General features: G+C 45.9%; 2 protein-coding genes across 4 annotated transcripts in view; one reads left to right on the forward strand and one right to left on the reverse strand.

Moving 5' to 3' along the window:
- Window positions 1–364: 364 nt before the first annotated feature.
- IL17RB (interleukin 17 receptor B) lies at window positions 365–19,302 on the reverse strand. Of its 2 annotated transcripts, none has more exons than XM_079115746.1 (11): window positions 17,162–19,302; window positions 12,568–12,592; window positions 11,666–11,806; window positions 10,015–10,142; window positions 9,492–9,618; window positions 8,055–8,102; window positions 6,437–6,579; window positions 6,027–6,092; window positions 4,980–5,079; window positions 3,863–3,961; window positions 365–2,664 (listed from the first exon to the last, which is right to left on the reverse strand). In XM_079115746.1, exons 1-11 carry the CDS (start codon window positions 17,162–17,164, stop codon window positions 2,159–2,161), a joined length of 1,386 nt encoding a protein of 461 aa, XP_078971872.1. In that variant the 5' UTR covers window positions 17,165–19,302; the 3' UTR covers window positions 365–2,158. The 2 variants fall into 2 exon arrangements, with proteins under 2 accessions (XP_078971872.1, XP_078971871.1); XM_079115745.1 differs by lacking the exon at window positions 17,162–19,302 and adding an exon at window positions 14,574–14,668.
- The window catches only part of CHDH (choline dehydrogenase), a 28,579-nt gene continuing 23,619 nt past the window's right edge, over window positions 14,783–19,742 (forward strand). Inside the window, exons 1-2 of one of the 2 annotated variants that reach the window (XM_079115728.1) lie at window positions 14,783–15,131; window positions 19,637–19,706. The gene's annotated coding sequence lies outside the window, so the exon portion shown is untranslated. The remainder of the gene's footprint in view (window positions 15,132–19,636; window positions 19,707–19,742) is intronic. The other variant, XM_079115729.1, reaches the window with a different exon arrangement.

Genomic DNA, 19,742 nt, shown 5'->3' on the forward strand with positions numbered 1-19,742 from the left:
CTGGAGATGGGGATGAGACTGTGGGGGAGACAAGCTGGGGGTGTGGCTCAGTGTAGGAGCACTTGCCTGGCATGTGTGAGGCACTGGATTCGATTCTCAGAACCATATATAGATAAATAAAGGACCATTGACTACACACACACACACACACACACAGCAAGGACAGGTAAGAGATGGAGGTAAGAATGGAATATAGAAAGAAGTCTAAGGCAGGAAGAAATGTGGTACTAGGGCATTTTGCGCAGATAAAAGTAACTTGTATAACTCCATCAGTAGATTAGGAATAGAATCCATAAGTATATCAAAGTAGTTTTACCTTGCTAATGGTATTTGGGATGTATGACTTCAATTTGAAAATTATCTGTTTACAAATTTAGCAAATTTATACAATATTGATTTTGTGTTTGTGGGCTGTTTGAACACAATTTAGTATCAGCCACCTATTTTCCAAAGTATAATATAGTTGTTTCTAATGGTTCTTCACATACAGCCTATCACTTTTATAATGGGTAGAAGCTTATTCAGAGGAAGTTGATTACTAGTCCAAGTTTTGATATGAGCCATATCCATCTTCTATTACTAGCACTTTGATTAGCATCCTGAAAACTGTCATGACAAATAAGTGAGCCTTGCCACGTTAAACATTCTGCTTCAGCCATTACTACGTATCTGCTTATGAAGCTGGAATGCAGTGACTTCTCACTTTATGCTTCTTTATTTGGGTTTTATCCATAAGACAACAATTAGGAGGAGTAACATGGCCCTTTAAGACTATTCTGCAAATGCATTCATTTTAAGTCATCCATCCAGAATCGACTCCCATTCCAGAACAGATTCATTTTTATGCTGTGAATAAGTATTCCTAGAAATACATACACTAATACATATATTTGTGAATAAGTATTCCTAGAAAAATGTACACTAATACATATATATTTTTGTGACCTCTATTAAGAAAAAGATGCTTTTAGGAAAGCAGAAGACTTTAAATATATACATCTTTGTGTTCTATAATGCTGATAGTTTTTTATTTAAGTAAACCATTACATCTCATTTTTAAAAAGATAACATTACTTTGAGAGCTAGCTTTCAACTTAAGAATTAATTTTGTTTTAAACATGAAAAATTACATAATAACAGGAACTAAGAACTTTGACAGTGACCTCTGAAAGATAACTTCGGGCAAAAATAGACATTACGTTTCCAGGAATGTAATTTGGTATTCATTTAACAGGCTCCTGCCCAAGAGTCCAGACATGAATCTAGTTTGGAGAGAGAAGGTCCCATGCAAATACCAAATGCTATAGTTGTTACAAATATACTACTTTATTTGGTTGGCCAAGATGGGTCCAGCTTATTATTCCCAAATTTTACTGTTTTTAAGATTTTTGCTGAGAATGGGAGTGCACACCTGTACTCCTAGCAGCTCGGGAGTCTGAGGCAGGAGGATTGTAAGTTCAAAGCCAGCCTCGGCAATTTAGCAAGGCTCTGAGCAACTTCGCAAGACCCTATGTCAGAATTTAAAATAAAAAGGGCTGAGGATGTGGCTCAGTGATTGAAAACCCCTGGTTCAATCCCCAGTATCAAAAAAATTAATTTAAAAATAAGGATTTCTGTGTGTAATAGAGGGGTTTTCTCCAAGAAAACTACTGAGTGAATTAGTGAGATCTTAAATTTAGAATTCATTAATTGAACCTAGATGTTACAGAACTAAACACTTCTAACTACAGTTAAAGGCATGGGTTATTCAAGACTGGACTTTTGGCTGAAAGATGGCTTTAGCACAGTATTATCAGAATAATAATTCAATTATAACTATCCTTGATTTGATGGTATGCAATTGGCTTGGCTTTAATTATATATGTAGTTTCAATTCTTTAATGTTCCATTAGTGACATTTGTAAAAATTTTATCAGCACAACATTTTTTTAATGACTAATCTGAGCCCTGTGTTCTGTTATGATTTTCCCTATTCTGATTCTAAAGCAAGTGTATATACATAAGCCTTACCAGCAGCCTGGGTAGTAAATTTTAGAGTCATCACAGAGCTCTCTCCAGAACTGGTTGGGTAGGAAGGCTTTGTTGTCTTGCCCTTGTTGGGCTACAAGAAGGAGTAGCTGCTGTGGCAGGCCTGTAACCCTTTCCCCACTGTCGCATGCTATGTGACACGGAGAAGTTGTGTTTGGAGAGCAGTGGCATCCTTCATGAGGTGGAACTTGGGGCAGACATGAAGAGCACTGTAGTTGTCTCTGTGATCAGCCCCTCTGAAGTAGACTACCATGTATTTGTGCAGATGAGTCTGGCTGCTCAGATCACTGCAGAAAAGGTTAAAGGCCAGAGGAAACAGGTCTTGAGAGTTCTCAGTGGGAGCACCCTCAGTGTGGCCACAGGTATCATCACACATGGTGTTGACATCATTGGAAAGAAGGAAGATTACTTTATCTGCTGCTTTCTTCTGAGTGGTTAGCCACTGCACGGGACCCATCTCAGCTATTTTCTTTTTCTGCCACTTTTCAAGGATGACCTCACTTCTGCAGTTATTTTGAAGAAATTCAGTGAAGTAACAAACTGTGTGATGGAAACATATTTCAGATGGGTGGACCACCAGAACCTTAATGAGAGGCAGTAGCATTGTAGTAGGAAGGGAAGGGTTCTCGATCTTTTCTGTGGGAGGGGGAAAGCATTTGTTAGTCTAAACCACCTCCGATAAATGATGCCTCACTCAAGAACGGCAGTGGAGCACTGGGACCTTAACTGATGATGTTTCAGGTGTCATTTTGGACACAGCGCCTGAAGCATACTCGTACTCTCTAAATTAGTCCTCTCAAGCTTTATCTTTTCAAATAAATTCATAGGGATTATTTAGGTTTAAGGCACTGAGGTGGGAGGTTGTAACTGGTGTTTTACCCATAAACAAGGGTATCCAACCTCTGCACTTCATATCACATTTTGAGATGGTTTAGCTCTGCAGTAATTTGTACCATCTTCTACCTACAGGTGGTAGAGTTTCTGTATTTTAGATAAAGGTAAGCCTCTGGAACTTAACTGGAATTTCTGCCCTCTACTGGGCTATAAAACAAACAAACTACAACTAATATAGTCCAAATAGCATTCTTTAAATATAAGTACTCCTGAGGTAAAAGTTCTCATAGCTTTCTTAGAACATGGAATTAATCTTGTTTTGTGTACAACATTGCATGCAACTCATTTCCTCTTCTCCATGTGGAGGAGAGAAGAAGGGTCTTTATTGAGTCTGCTGCTAGCTCTAATTGTATATAAATTCCTTGATTTCTGTGTTCAAGTACTCAGTGTTACCGAGTTGGCAAAGACTGTAATATATAAATTCAAGTGAATGTTGTTCTTACTTAGTCTTAGAACTTTTTAAAAAGTAAGAACTAGCAAAGAACATCTGTCACAGGTGAAATGCAGTAGGTTTCTAGCCATCTTTTGCCCATTTCAGTATTTTAGAAATCTCCATGGTAAAATGAAATAGGTGGTAGGTAGTCACCAGATCTGCAAGTCCTCACCTTGCTTTAACCTGGCAGAAGTGATCCGGTTATTAGCTTATTAGTTATAAGCCTGTTACCTGGGCTCTGTAACAGTGCTCTGAGGCATTAAATAACTGCTGTCATAACCCTGGGAAATGCCAATGTGATGTCCTCTAAATGAATCTCCTTTTAGAAAGTTGAAAACATGGGACTCAGGGTGTCACTCTAGAGTGCTTGTCTAACATGTGTGAGGCCCTGGGTTTGATCCCCAGCACAATGTCAGAAAAAAAGTTCAAAATGTGAACTTTTCATGAAGTTCACATATTTTCATGAAGGTATTCATTAAAATATCTTCAGGGAATTATAATCCTTACCATGCCTCCACATTAGGTAGATCCCAAACACCAGCACTGTGGTGGCCACCAGCAGCAATGAGAGAAGCAAAGGCAGCCAGCCTCCTAGCACACTTCTGTCTGGAGAAAACAAAGCTTACCTTCAGCAAAATAAAATCAATTTATTGTGTATTTGAAAACTAAGATTTTTACTCTATATTCTGTAGAAGTTTAGATCCCTTTAAAACCAAGGGTCTGATCTGTAGGGTGTCTGCCCATCAGTGTGTTTTCCCACAGTGCCCAGGTCTCAGATTCTCTCAGAGATGTGGGACCTGGGGAGTTCTCCAGAGGCTTTTGGGTTTCTTGCTTCTTAAACACACAGACATTTTCATTATGGTAACTTGAGCATACGTTTAGTTTTGTGTGTTTTGAGAAAATAGTATTATTCTAGGTATACTTGCTTATATATACAGTGCAGATAGGTGGCATTTTAAAAGCTGTTTTGCCAGTCATGGGAAATTATGCCATCCCCTCAGAAGAACACCGAGGTTCCCCAGGCTCACGCACCCTAACACAGAAGTTACAATTGTTAGGCACCCAGGCTGTCCTCATTGTGTTTGACTAAGATCCTTAAGAATAACACCTTCCATCTTTTGACCCAGCCTGGGCTACTTGCGGGAACACTTGTCTATCCATAATAAAAAAACTGACACATCTGTCTCTAAATTCAGAGAGACATTCTCCAGAACATGCGGCTCTCAGTTGCTGGTGCCAGTATTCCTGATTTGTTATCCAAATGTTGGCCAAGTGACCACATCAAGTCATAGTAGCAGCTTGGCTCAGGCCACTGAGACTGATAAGAGAATCAGAATGCCTGAAATACATGTTCCCTCTCATCCCCAGTCCTTTTACACCATTGACTTTTCAGCAGATTCTCGTGACACTGATCATTCATTTTGCACTGTTTCACATATCCTGTTTTGTAAAGTTTCAAGACCATATTCAGGTTTGGGGCTTTCTAGGCCAGCACTGGCATCACTGTACCCCAGGTCAGCATACTCAGGCAGGGACCCTCAGACTCTCCACAGACACCGTATTGAGGGAGGCTGGCCTCATGTCCAGGGTCTCTGATTACCCTGTGAAATAACCAGGCACTTACTATTATCCAGAGGGAAGGGGACAACTGTCTTTGGGCAAAGCACCACAGTCCCTTTGCGTCGGATACAGTCGGTGCCACAGGTAGGGAAATACGGAGTCACCTGAGGAAAAATCAGAGGTTCAAGGTTCATACCACACTTCAAACAATCTCAACACTTTTCCTACCTCCACCATGTCTTCCCTCTTTTTCTGGTTCCAACCCTATCTCTGCCATTTTCATGGACATTTTTCCCTTGGTCACACTTGTATAGCAAAGCCCAGAAATCCAATCCAGTGACCCAACATGGAAACACCCTTTAAGGCTCCTATTGATTTAATTACCTGAAAGGGTTGGGTTACATCCTAATACATATGTAAATATCTCCTCCAGGACAGCTGAGCAGTAGGGCTCATATTAACCTCAGTCAGGGAAGTCCCTTGCCTGGGAAAGTCTGTAGTTCCCCAGAAGAGGGGCACAGTCATAATAAGCTGTGAGGGTCTGCTCCCGCTGGCCAGTTTGAGCACTACCTTCACAAAAATAAAGAATAGAATAAAAGCTCCTTCCTCTCCTCTCCAGTGAGGCCGTGTCCCCACATCTGAAGTCAACAGCTATAAGCGATCAGCATCTAGGCATCCAACTTGCTGTTTCCAGCAGGGTCAGCCGAGACCCCAAGAGGACAGGTAGTCACTTTCCAGTGTTCATACATACACTGATCTGGAACTCAAACCTTCCAACTTCAAATCCTCCATAACTTCATTTTGTAGTTAACACTGAGGTTTGGGGGAATAAAATGGTTCTCCTATCTCAGAATTATCATGAGGATCTGTGACAGAAAATGGAAGTAAAAGCAATAGCAATCTGTACAGTCAGCAGCCACTAATGGAAGCAAAAGGGACTGTGGCTCCAGGACCAGCTTCCTGACCTAACCACTGTGAAGCCTGCACCATGGATCCCCTTTAACGTCACTGGATGCAGGACTTTGGGCAGGAACGAATTTGAGAGAACCGATTCACCCTTAAAAGGGCTCACAAAAGCACCTGGCGATGGAACAGTCTTCCTTGAACTTACCTGGATCACAGCACCTTCGCTTTCCCCAGTCACCTGGATGGCTATCGAAGTTCGCTTCGTTTTGTTCTGTGCAGAAAAGTCATATGAGTGATCATACCAAAGACTGCCAATGAAGAAGCCACTTCCCGAACTGACTTTCAGTTCATTATGTGAATAAGGACTCATTTCATACTTTGGAGACTTCTATTTTTGGTTGGTTTTAGATTCATAGTAACATATCCCAATATACCCAGCAAGGATTTTTTTATCTGTTGAATTAAAGTAGCCCAGCACATTTGGACAATAGACATTCCCCTGCTCTCAAGAGCTTTCTCTTCAGGGAATCCTAAACTATACTTTTTCCCTCAACAAGGTAAGGAAGCTAGAGGTTGAGGATGGGGTGATGACAAGGGGACCAAGGATAAAAGTACCTCAAACACTTGAGAATACCCAATTACAGAGTTCTGTTGGATAAGAACCATATATGTTTTTCCAAGGGGACTGGTTGTAAAATTCACTTCAACCATCTTCTCATTCTTCTTACAAGCAGTGATGTTGGGATCCCACAGACTTCCTAAGGGTTGAGAGGAAACCACGTGGATGAACTTGCTAATAACCCTTCCTTGTTAAGTCCCCAAAGGGCTTTACTAAAAGGAGAAACCCGAGTTCTCAGGCAAACACCCAAGTGATAATGTCTCCACTACACTGTCCTTTAATCTTGCTTACAGTTTGAGAGTACCTACAGTCCAAGAAAGTTTAGGGAACCCCATGCCACTGTTTTGCTAAATAGTGGTAGGAGGCAAGGATTGATTTCTACTAGCTTCTGTTCTCAGCCTCTGTTTGAATTATGGGCTAGGGCCAGTATTTTTCTCCTCAGAATGGGAGAAGGAGCCACAGGTTGGGAGACATATCTAAGATTATGGAGTGAGTGAGTGAATTCAGGATCAGGACTGCAATACAACCTAGACAAGGACACTGTTCTAGTTGCTCCATCCATCACTGCATTCTCCTTGCTTTACTGGACACAGAAGAAAGTACCTCAGCCTGCAGGATACCTCATAGGTGTACTGTGTCAGAAAAAGTCAATTGTTCCATTGAGGTGACTTGCAAATAAGGACTAGGTTGATTTCCATGAACATGATATGTAATAGTGTGAATTATCTTCCCCACCTAAGAGACCATTTCAGGCCCTGACTTGAAACTGTCTTTTATTCTAGGACTAATTTCCAGGCCCTCAGACCTCACTTCCCCAAGCCCCCAACCCACATTCCTACAAATCTCTCTGTCCAGGAGGCAGGAGGGGAAGCCCGTGCTCCAGGGCTGCCTCTAGCAAGAACAGCATTTGTAGCTTAGTCTGATGGTGCGCAGGGATGCTTCCTGGGGTGAAGGGTACCTGAAAGATTGAGACAGATCTCCAAACACCACTGCCCTTACTAACATCCCAAGACTGTACTGCCTGGAAATAAACAAAAACCCCTGGAAGTTGGGCACTTTGAACTGATGATCCTAGAGGGGCTATTCCACAATTCAAGCGACAGGGTTCTAATGCTGTAGCGTGGCAGAGGTGATCCTCTTTGAGAACACAGGTTGAGAGCATGCTTGTAGGTTATTACTTAGACTAACGAACTCCCGCCCAAAATGTTTGCTAATCCAAATGGAAGGTCCTCAGGCTTCCACAGCCATAGGTCAGTAGTAACAGTGAGCAGGTGAAAGGACTCAGAGCTCCCTTAGTATCAGGAAAGGCCTTTGATTGGCACCACTGTAAGTGTGGTTTGGGCTCAAATGTTAGTTTAACCAAGTGGTGGAGTTGGCTTTGTGTGACTCTTCCACTACATAAATCTTTACTAAGAATCCATCTTTCCCTGGATAGGCTTCCTGCCCCAGTGGGCAAAGGCATCAGGAGCCCTGGCCGCTTCCACCTTCACCAAGCAAATTGAGTGCATTCCTCCCCACTTGGAGCCTTGGTTTTTTCCTCCGTAAAAGAATGGATAGAGCTATGGAGTTACTAGTATATTGAAATAATAAAAGCAGAGTGCTGTGTTTACTTACCTGCCTTGATACACTTTTTTTTGTATTTCATTATGTGGTCTAGGCAGCCTGGAAATATGAATGAAATTTGTTACACTTTACAAAAGGCATCAGTTCTACTCCCTTGTCAACAAGTGCAAGCACACGCATACATATCACACCTATAACAAATTTCCAAAACATTCCTGATACAAGTGAGATAGGAAATCAACCCTGACAAAAATCATCTGTTCATAGAATGGTAACCAGTCTTCAATAGAACCTTTATCGAAAGAGTATCAACAATCCCCAAGAGAACACTTGGAAAGTCACCATGTCTAAAAACAAGATTTGGTAATGTATGTAAATTCTGCCCCTTCCAGACAGCAAGCTTAACACACTCGGAAGCTTAGTTGGAACCACTTAATGAAAGTAAACCTCAGTGATGGGCAGATGTCATGCGCTCCTTTAGGATGTGATGAGATGAGAAGGGCCCAGTATTTCTACAGAATTCTTCCTCAAACCATATCCCCAGTCTAATCATGAGACAAACATCAAATCTAATCAGAGGACATTCTACAGGATGCTTGGCTCAAGACTGTCAAGGTCAAGAGAAAGACTCACCAGAGGAGACTAAAGTGACAGGGACTAAAAGTGACTAAACAGAAAGAAGATATTAATGAAAAAGTGTGCAAAATCCAAATAGTTTGGAGTTAATAAAAATGTACTAATGTTGGTTTCTTAATTTTGACTAAGGTACCCTGGTACCGTAAGATGGTAACGACAGAAGAAACTGGGTGAGAGGTAAGAACTCTCGGTTCTATATTTGCAACTTTTCTATAAATCTAAAATGATTCCAAAATAAAGAAGCTTATTTAAAAACAAAACAAAGCTAGGTGCTGTGGCCTATAATTCTAGCAACTCAGGAGGCTGAGGCTGAGGATTCCAAGTTCAAGGCCAGCCAAGGCTTTTGCTCAGTGGTAGAGCACCCCTGGGTTCCAGCCCCAAGTACTGCAGTCAGTCAATTACAAAATGAAGTTTGGTCTCATCAAGGAAGATGGGAACTTCTGTGCAGTAAATGGCATGGCACCAGAAACACCATGGACAGCTGATGTGCATCAATCAAGAAGTGGGGGTTTTAACATCACCTTCACTTTTCCTGTGTGCACAGCCCAAGTGACTTAACCCCTTGGTCTCATCATCTCTAAGATGGGGCTTTCCCAAGCTTGGGTTTGTTGGGAGGCTTGCTGGGATGACTCCCATCAAGCACTCAACCCACCACAGAAATGGGTTTTTCCCTTTATTTTACCTGATTTAACCCTGGCCACTCTGTGAGTGAGGAGCAGTTACAACTCTATCTCACAGATGAGGAAATTGAGATCTTGCAAGGTCAACGTCTCACCCACGGTTCCCTGGAGACTCTGAATCAAAGTAGGTGTCCCAGCAAGACAGAATAACTGAGGAGTTGAGGGAAATTACCTGGTGAGGTGAAGTTCACAGACAAAGAAGGGCTGTCTTCATTCATATTTGCATTGGGGATGTTATGAGCCCCGATGAAATAGAGCGTGCTCAGCTCCACAGGAAAGCCAACATAGGAGAAGGTCCACTGGAAGGCAGAGCGAGAAGTCTGAGGCCCTGACGTGGCGCAGCCCTGGAACAGCACCTGCGTACTGCCCTTTCCACTTCCACTTTCATCCCTTACCCTTCTGCTGAAACTTGTGTCTGCAGCCAATGTCTACTTAGGAATGAGTGCCACACCATCTGCCGGTGTGACTCATATAATCAGAAAAGTAAGATTTTAGAGCCAGGATATAATTTAAGTCCCATCACTTTGCTGAAGGGGAAACTGAGGCCCAGAGATGCTGTCTTGCCCAATGTACAGAAGTGGCTCAAACTGGGACTTAGACCCAGGTGTCCTGCTCTGTGTCACAGCTGCTCACCAGCCTATTGGTGAGCACATGGTCCATGCTCCGCTATCAGCCGCATCCCTCAAAGTGCTTACTTTGCCGCCAGAGGGTCTGGTCTGACTCTGGAAGGCCTCTGTGTAGTTGCACCTCACACAGGTATATGACTGGAAGTTGTTTTTTCCCGTCACACAGATCTTAGTGGCCTTCAACAAGCGGATGCTGGCTGCAGAGGGAGTTGAGACAGTTGTTTGTCACTTACTGTATAACTGGATGCTAGATATTTTACATGCTCCATCTTAGTCTGTAATCACAATAGCACCAAATGGTAGGCCCCACTGTCCCTGGTATACAGATGGGGTTAGTGAGGCTTAGGGAGTTTCAAGAAGCTCTGCCTAGCTTTCAAAACTCAGGTGTGAACTCACGGGATATCTGTGATTAGTTTAACATCTGTGCCGTTCTGAACAGGCCTGCATTGGGAAAAGACCCTCCCCACAAAGACCCTCCAAGAGTATCATCAGACCATGCCTGTTCTGACTGCTTCTTTTTCCACACTGACTCTTCTCCATGGCATGTCCTTTCCTCCCATTCCTGCCTCTGCAAGTCTTATTCCTGTAAAATCCAACGTGTGTACATAACAAGGCTCACAAAGAGCTCATTTTGCCAGGGATGGGCAAAGCCTTAGTGTATCATCTCAGAGGAGTCTTGCCAGGGCCTCCCTCCTGGTCTTCTCTGCCCCCATCCCACTCACACGGGGCACAGTTCCCTTCAGGACTTCCTGGTCACTTCCTGTATCTGCTTCCCAACCTCTCTGAAAACCTATGGGGGGAATAGTTGACCTACCTCTCAGTGGCTGTCACTCATGGATTTTTGGCTGCATCAAATTTAACTAATTTATCAGATGGAAACCACAAACATGGGCACTAAGATCCTGGGTGGATCCTGGAATTAGCTCATCCTCAGAATCTGCCAGTTACCTTGGAGTGTAATCTAGGGGAAATGCCAGAACTTTCACAATATTATTTGGGAAGTAGAAAAGGTAACCTACCTTTTCCTAAACTGGGAAGTCATCTCTGGGTTTAACCCATCTTCTTCCATAAATAGAGATAGGTCATCAGTGTACCACATGATGACTGCCCATTCATGCAGCCAGTTCAGGTCAAGAAACACCCCCCCCCAGGAGTGCCCGTCATGCTTCCTTTCAGTCACCCGACCCCCAAAGTAACCACCATCCCGACTTCTAACCACTACATTCATTTTGCCCTCTTTTAGGAAGTATCATGGTGCTGTACAACTATAAGCATGAATATAGATATTAGCGCATGAACTCTTCATAACCTGGCTTCTTATGTTTGTGACATCTATATTGTGTGTAGTAACGGATTGTTTATTCCCACTGCTGTCTTGGATTCCATTCTTCCATTGGACATTTGAGTGCTTTTTGCTCTCATGACTAGTGCCACTGGGAACATCCTAATAAGTGGCTTTTGATACATGCATATATGTATTTGTGTGTGTGCATATGTGTGTGTGTGTGCGCGCGCGCGCGCAGAGCTAGGGATTGAACCCAGGGCCTTGTGTATGCGAGGCAAGCACTCTACCAACTGAGCTATATCCCCAGCCCACATGTATTTTTTTTACATGTATGTATTTTTGTTGGGTATGCCTAGGAGTGGGGTTAATGGGTCATACTGCCTGATATTTCTGGTTCAGTAGACACTTCAGGACTTATCTTTGGTGCAAACATACCATCTGCCCGGAGCATCCAGCTTATGTTCATCAAAATTGAATAGTCCTCTGTTGCAACACTGGTTTTAGCAAGTCCCACTTGGAGGTCCCTCAAGTCTCCTGGGGTCAGATTGTGTTGGATCATCCACTCTGGAGACGGCCCTGGGAAAAGGCAAGATTTCCCATTGACACTCCTCTTCCCTGCTCAGTCTGATTCCATCCTCTAACAGAGTCACCCTGATCCACCACTCATTCATAATTTGTTAACTCTTCCTGCTGGGTAAGCCAAACATTTCTGGGTGCTGGCCAATTTATAGATGAGGCGATGCTGACCTGAGGTTAATGCTCTCGGCCTCCTGCCCTCAAACTACAGAGCATCTGGGGCCACTTCAGGTATGTGTACATGTTTGGTGCATTGACATGTTCATTTGAGTCAGTTCTGCCTTCCCTGTGCCTCAGCCCAGGACTCCAGCCAGCTGGAGCACACCATCCCATGTACCCAGTCCCTAGCCTTTGCTGCTGCTGCCATCTCTCCTCCAGCTCACCCTCCCTATTCACATTTCTTGGGCAGAAGCCCACCCATTCTTCAATGTTAGCCTCTCAAACACCTATTCTATAAAATGTTTCTTCCTCGTCCTAATTATAAGTGATCTCCCTCCCAGGCACTTGATCTCTTTTTGCAGGGTGGCAGGCATTGCTTTCCACCTTGCATGCTATACCCTGCTATGCCCCTGACTGGCTAGGAGGCCCACCCATCTCAAACACTTCTGTATTCCCCCCAGAGTTCTACCTTGAGAACTTCCTCTACATCAGCTAACAGGTTCACCCTGCACCTGGTCTCCAGAGCCTGGATCCAGGCCCTCTTAAGGTCCAACTGTGCTTTGAGTATAATGCCCCAAATAACCATTCCCTAAGGCACCTACCATTTTCAGAGCCACACTGAATAGTCTGCAAGAGAAAAAGAAACCAAGTGTCATGTCGAAGCCAGCAAACCACAAGTCTTCCTTTACCAAATCAGACAAAGCACTGTCTTTTTTCTTAAGGGTATACATAAGTGACAAACTTTCAAAGTAAAGATGAACTTGTTGTGCTTCACAGCTAGGGGAAAGCTAAGCTATGAATGGACCGTGGATTAAGCCATCAGTATGCCTGCCCCTCTGGCCGATTCATCACCTCACTTGAAGACCCAGAGTGGGTTTCTGGGCATTAGCCTTTCCTGCTTCTAGCCAGGGGTGACTCTGGACTATCATGAGGTCCCTTCACACTTCAGTGCTTAACTCGCAGCTTTTCAGGACGATCTGGAGTATTGTGTTTCCCCAGGGTCAGGATTGGCTGTGCTAAGAAGATGAACAGAAGAAAGCAATGAATGCAGTCCACAATACCTTTCCCAGGTTCTTTCACATATTTCTCTTCTAATACAGAAGAACTCATTTGAGCTATTTAAGAAAACCATAAACAATTGTCACTTCATCCTGTTGTGTTTTTTAAAGAGCTTTCAAAAAAGCAAATACATATCATCAATGTCCAAAATAGGTCGGTGAGAGACCCTTTGACGTTAACTCTTCATGTCTCGTCTTAAGAAATATTTAATATTTTGTTTTTGGAATTATAAGCTCAATCTAAAATATTTAACTTCAGGCAGGAGCAAGTTCCAGTGAGGAGACTCAATGAGATAAATTCACCGGGTCTGAAATCCAATCCCTCTAAATCTCCACATTTCCCAGCACCTTGTAAAACAAGACAAGACTTTTGAGGATTTGAGTAATTTAGGTTTCGGTGAAGTTGTCAATCATCCCTTTGTGGAATTGAATTCAGGAAGGATATCATCAGACATTCTTTTTAAACAAATAAGCCACCATACTGGAAACTGAAGTCTTGTCAAAGAGCTAGTGAAGCAAGTTTTAGGAAGAAGCAAAGCAATAGCTCTAAACTTGATGGAGTTCAAACTGTTGGCCTTACAGCAACTGCCACAAAGGCAATGAATTCTTGCCCACTGGAAAAAGCCAGAGGGGACTCAGAACAAAAGACTCCGATAGTAGCAGAAGGCGTCAGGATACAATGGATGGTGTCCACAACCATCAATAAGTAACCACCACACTTTTACGCTATTTGCTCAGCTAACAGCACAGAGATTGGTTTTGAACGTGGTTTGGGGGATAAGTTTTTGCTTTAGTGACCCAGAAGATTCCTTCGCTCATTCAAGACACCCAGGAAAGAAAATCACGAATCAACAAGGGAGAAAGGAGAAAAGAAAAAGCAAGCAGCAGGCGTGGTGGCACATGCCTACAATCCCAGAGACTTGGGAGGCCGAGATAGGAGGATCACAAGTTCCAGTCTAGCCTCAGCAACTTAGTGAGACTCTGTCTCAAAATAAAAGTTTAATAAAAGGGGTGGAGGGGGACTGGGGATGTAGCTTAGCATCCCTGGGTTTAATCCCGTATCAAGAAAGGGGAGTGGGGAGCATGCCAGTGGTAATGGAGAAGCAGTTCTTGTGCCACCACAGATGGGCAGATGGCAAGCAAAAATGGGTGCCTACTCATTAATAGAGAGGCTCTTTGCTGCTACTTTGCAGGTTACAAGGACTAGTTAGGTACTACACCACTCTTTTTTTTTTTTTTTTTTTTTTAAGCCGATGAGGATATGGAGGCTAGGTGAACGTAAAACACTGAATCAAGAGACCATGGTGGCATCTGTGACCAAGTCTATCTGGATTCCCACGTCCCTGACCCAAGCAGCCTGATGCCCAGTGCTGGCTGGGCTGAAAACAGCGAGCCAGTGGAGGTCTGAGGCCCATCGGGGCTACCCCAGGGAGTGCAGACCTGCCCCTCCACAGAGCGGTCAGCTTTAGCAGCGCAGGCTGGCAGCCCCGACGCGGTCAGGGTCCAGGCTCAAGAGACAGTCTAGGAAAGGGATGCGGGCGGGGGCTTACCGGCTCTCCAGGCGTGGTACTCCTGCATAACGCGGCCAGGCTCAGCAGCACAAGCAACATGGCCTGGCCACCGCCCACCAACACGCCGGACTCGGGACAGCCTCCAGCCGCGCTCTTATCCCAGCGACTGGGGCCGCCCTCCCGGGCTCCGCCTCCCCGGCGCCCTCCCTCTGGCCTCCTGGTCGCCCAGCCGCCCAGGGTGGCTGAAGGCGCAGCGCCCTACCTGTGGGGCTTGTGCGGCTGGGCGGGGTCCGAACAGCTCGGGCCCCTTGATGGGCAGAGCCGAGCAGCCGGAGCCGTGCTGCCCCAGCGCACACGTGCGCGCACTGAGCCGAAGCTGGGACAGCACCACGTCTGCGCCCCGTGCGTCCCGCCCGTCCGCGGGGTCCAGTCCCGAGGCCCACACCCGGGAGCCGCCCACGAGACCCTTCCAGACGCCGAGAGCGCGAGCTGAGCCGGTGCCGCCAGTTAAAGCGTAGCTGAACAGTGGCCTGGTAGTAGCTGGTCGCTCCTACTCGGCGACCGCCAACTGTCCCGGCACCGGGACGCAGCTGCCAGGTAAGTAGTGGGCAACGCGCTCCGATCCTCTGCCTACCCAACCCACGGTGGCGCCGGTCCCCACGGAGCCTCCAGGCGGAGGCGTGGGACAGGAGGACTCTGCTGGACGCGGAGACTCGAGCTCTCTTTACCCAGCTGCAGAGCCCCAGAAGGAAAAGTGGTGGGACGCGGTCCCTGAAGCCTCATTGACTTCGGGGAGCTAGAGCTCAGCAGGAACTTAGCGATAACGGTGATAGGAATCTCTACTCCCAGCCCCTCCGGTTTTCTGGTCAATGTGTATCTCCACAAAATGAGGTCTGACTGTAACACTTGAGGCCCCGGAGGCTGAAGCCTCAACCTTGTGGGTTTGGAAATATGGTTCCCCAGTTTGTGCTCAGGATCTCTCAATACTGCCTAAATGAGATTGGGATTGCAGAGCCCAGCCGGGCCAAAGTCTAGATTTAGCAGCAACTCCACCCGCCTAATTCTGGGGTGGGTGGCCCAGGGACCACCATTCTTTGAGATACAGTGTTTTCGGGGAGGGTTGAAAATCAGTTGGGCTAACAATAGTAGTCGTGGGGCCTGGAACTCGGATGCCTCAGCCCCCTCATTTGCAAACAAGATTGGGGTTAACTCAGGGTCTCAGGCTTATGGGCTGAATTTGCTCCAATTTACTCGTGAGAAGCTGAGGTTTGTGGAAGAATTGTCAGCTGATGAGAGGTTGTATTGAATCAACGCGTGTTTGCTGAGGCCCTACTTTGAGCTGGTCTTGACCCTCCAAGCTCAGTTGAGGGTTCCCATTTCTGCTTGCACAGAAAAAGGTCCAGTCCCCAGCCTCAAGGTCAGTTGGGGGCTCTGACGTGTGTACACACAGGGTTGCAGGAGACAGAGGATTGATCTGATTCCTGACCAAGGAGGGTCACTCAAGTGAATGAGATTGTGTCCTCACTCATGCCCAGGGCTGGACCGCCATCTGCCACTCTTTCAACCTTTGTGAGTAACTTTGGGCCCTGTGGTCTCTGAGATTGCTTCTGGCTCTAATAGCAGTCTTTTTGTTTAGCAAACACCTGCCTGGTAGCAGGGTGCAAAGGTGAACAATGCACGAGTGCTCTCAGACGGAGGATGAGTGCAGGGAGAAGTGTGTTCAAGGGCAGCTGCAGAAGCCAGTGAACTTTGTCCCATGGTGCCAGGGAACCACCAGACTTTTATATGGTGGTCAACCTCCAGTTTGTGCAAGGCCACCTGTGCAGAGCAGGCAGGAGCCAGCCCCTCTGAGGCCAGTGAGGCAGCAGCTCTTCAAGGCGCTCACTCCATGAATAGCCCAGCCCCTGCACTCTGACCAGGCTCCAAGCTCTGCTGCCCTACAGCCTGCACCAGAGCAGGCCCTGCTGTGGGGAGCTCAGGGATATAGGGATGCCCAGGTCAGGCCTGGAGCCTGCTCTCAAATCTGCCATTTCCAGGGTCGGTGAGGAGGAGAGCACCCCCACTGGAGTGGGAGGGTGAGGACTAGAAGGAGCTGCCCCAGGAATACCTGGCATGAGCTCTTGGGGTCACATGGGCACTGAGTTCAGAGTCGCCTGGCCTGGCTTGGTAAGGTCAGGCTCAGGAGGAAGTGGGCTCAGAATAGGAGTGGGCGAGGGGGTGGTTTTGTTTTGAGAAAGGGGTGGGAGAGATTCTTTCTCCAGGGGAAGGAACTGGAAGGCAACGGAGAAGACAAGAATGTGGGTAGGGCAGGGAGGGGTTCCCGGCAGGGTGCTGGGTGGACTCCAGATGCAGCTGAGCACTTCCCTCCCGTCCCAGGCCCAAGTGACAAGCATGGCCCTGGGGCCTCTGGGATGTGCCTACAACTCACCCTCTGGGCAGGGCTGTGGAGTGGGGAGTGGAAGGAGAGTCGAAGAGGGCCCTCCAACAGGATGTTGGGTCCTCCGCCCAGCCTGGAGGACGGCCGTGTGCCTGTGCATCCCCCCTCACCCAGACCACAGGAGGCTGTATGTCCCCACTGGAGTCAGGACTCCTGGCCTCCAGACTGCCTGGCTCTGTGACTCACTCACCATCTGTGGCCTTGTCTGACGCTTTTAGACTCTTGGAGCCTCAGTTTCCCCATCCATCCGTAACACAGGCTGATATCAGCTTTGCCTGCCTCGCAGGACTGTTAGGAGACTCTGAAGAAATGAGAGACAGGAAAGCAAGTCAGAGAGGTTAAACTTCTTTGTAGATTTATGGGGGGAGGTGTGGAATGATTTTTCAAAGTTTCTAATATCTCTGACTCAAATAGGGAATTTCCCTCAGACTGGAGAGGAATGACAGTCCCCAGATTCTGTCCCTGCTTCTTGGATCTTTGTTGCTCTGCTGGATCCATCCCTGAGAGGACAAGGCCATGTGGGTTGTTGACATGTCCTGGGTCCAGTCTCCACCCACACAGGTGGAATTTTCCACTTCATTCTTTTGCAAATATTAATCAAGGCCCTGGGCAGTCAACAGTGGATTCATTGTCTCCTGAAGAGGGAGCCGTTTCTGGCAAATACCAGTGGCGTCCCAGGGGCCCCTGGAGCTGGGGAAGGAGCCCTTAGAGCACCCTGGCCCTTGGTGTCCCCCTGCCTCCTGTTCTGCTCCAGCTGCTTGGACTTGCCAGAGTCAACTTTAATGCCAACTTCGAGTTAGAGACCCTGAAGCCACACCCAGATCTGGCACCCACTGTTCCTAGCAGGGTCACAAACTGCAAACATTCTGTCTGCTCCAGTAGGAGGAGCGAGCCCAGGAAAGCACACAGACTGTGATCACAGTGGTAACCAAGTATTAATGCCACTCCTGCCAGTTCCTAGGACCAAACCCTGTGAGGTCACTACCTGTGTGTCCTGTTCATGGCTGTGGTTCCTGTGCCCTGTCCCTAGGGTACTTGCCAGGATTTTCACCTTCATTGTTGTCATATTGGGGCTTTAAAGAATATCCAGAAACACAGGGGAAGCAAGTACCATGGTTGTTCTGTCAAAGTCCCATCAGTAAACTAGTGACAGGTCAACCTCAGGGCTGTTGGGGAATCACCAGAGATTTCAGGGAGCTCCATACTGGGCAGCGAAGCTGGGTCAGTGGTGTTTTTTGATCAATGATACTTGCCTGAATCTGTTGTCATTGCTACTATTATTATTTGTAGCTGTAGCATCGCATTCTGGGGAGTATTTTGGCCAAATTGTTATTATCTGTATGCATGTACAAATATGGAACAACAAACAAATCCCTCAATATGTACAACATGTAATTCACCAATAAAAAATGCAGGAAAAAACATTTTTTAAAAATTGGTGAATCTACATCATGTACAACCATAGAAATGAAAAGTTGTACCCCATTTGTGTACAATGTATCAAAATGCAGTCTGTAGGAAAAAAAAAAAAGAAAAACAACAACATGGTACACTTCATCAAGGAGGAAATGGACACGTGAGGCTGACTGAGGAGGAGAGGAAGGATGGAATTCGGGCCATGCTGTGAACTTGATAACATCACTGAGTTCTTTTAGTTTTGCCCTTTTAATTTTTCAAAGTGTGTTACTAGTTCTTATTTCCTTTTACTTCTTAAAAAAAAAATGACCACGAAATGGGTTCTCATGTTCCCATTTTGTGATGAGGAAACAGGCCTGGTTGCCACTCTGCCACCCTGCCTTCTCTGCAACCCAAGGATCTTGACCATCAGCAACTTTCACTTCTCTTCTAAAGTAGTAGAACTTGAATGTGGATCCCTAGTGAAGAAGACAGATGCAAGTGACTCTGCACACTCCTACGAGTTTATTTTATAAGTTTGTATTTTGGTTTTGCTTATCACGGAACAGTGACACCACTTTCAGGGCCCACTCTGAAAACCAGGGGCCATGGGTGCTGACTGATGTCACGCATGAGCCCCAGTTCCTGATTTATTTCTGCCCGTTAGTGATGGAGCAATTTCTAGTTGACCTTGTGGTCTTAGGACTCTCTTTGGTTAAACTGATCTAGAAGTTTGAAAGGAAAATGGCAGCGGGCATGTGTGTGAAAGTTGACAGGCCGGCTGGCTGACCGCAGCTGCGAAGGCCCCTGACCAGAGCGGGCACTTGGCCCACACCCTGGGCCTTGCTGGTGTTCCTTGGAGGTGGCTTGCAATCGAACACGGATTTTCAAATCAACTGCGCTTGGCAGAGCTCCTCCCCTCTTACCTGTGTGTTTCTGCAGGAGGTACTCACACTATAAATAGGAACAGGAAAGCTTTGTCCTGGACTTTCTGGTAAGCCACACAAGCTGACAGGTTTGGGGTCTCTAGGAGATTAATGTCTTGGCTGCGACATTCTCAAACTCTTTGTGGAGAAAGGCTAGATGTTTGTTTTTAAAAAACATTAATCTCCCATGGCCAAGATTCACTGAAAACTAATTATAAAAAAAATGAAAGCATTAGAAAATGGAAGCCCATTCTCTTGTTAAACTCCACAGATATTGGTCACTGTGCCAGATACCTTGAAAGGTTTGTAAACTCTGACTTGCATTCTGTACTTATCTTTCACAGACAATCACAGGTAGTGTGTGGCTGACTCTGGTGGCAGACTGCGCTGCATCCTGTCACTTCTGGGTGTAAGGTGAGTATTTTCACTAAGATTTAGAAAACCAGTTAA

The sequence above is a fragment of the Sciurus vulgaris genome (genome assembly GCF_902686455.1).
Source record: "Sciurus vulgaris genome assembly, chromosome: 16".
In the NCBI taxonomy this organism is placed as follows: Eukaryota; Metazoa; Chordata; class Mammalia; order Rodentia; family Sciuridae; genus Sciurus; species Sciurus vulgaris.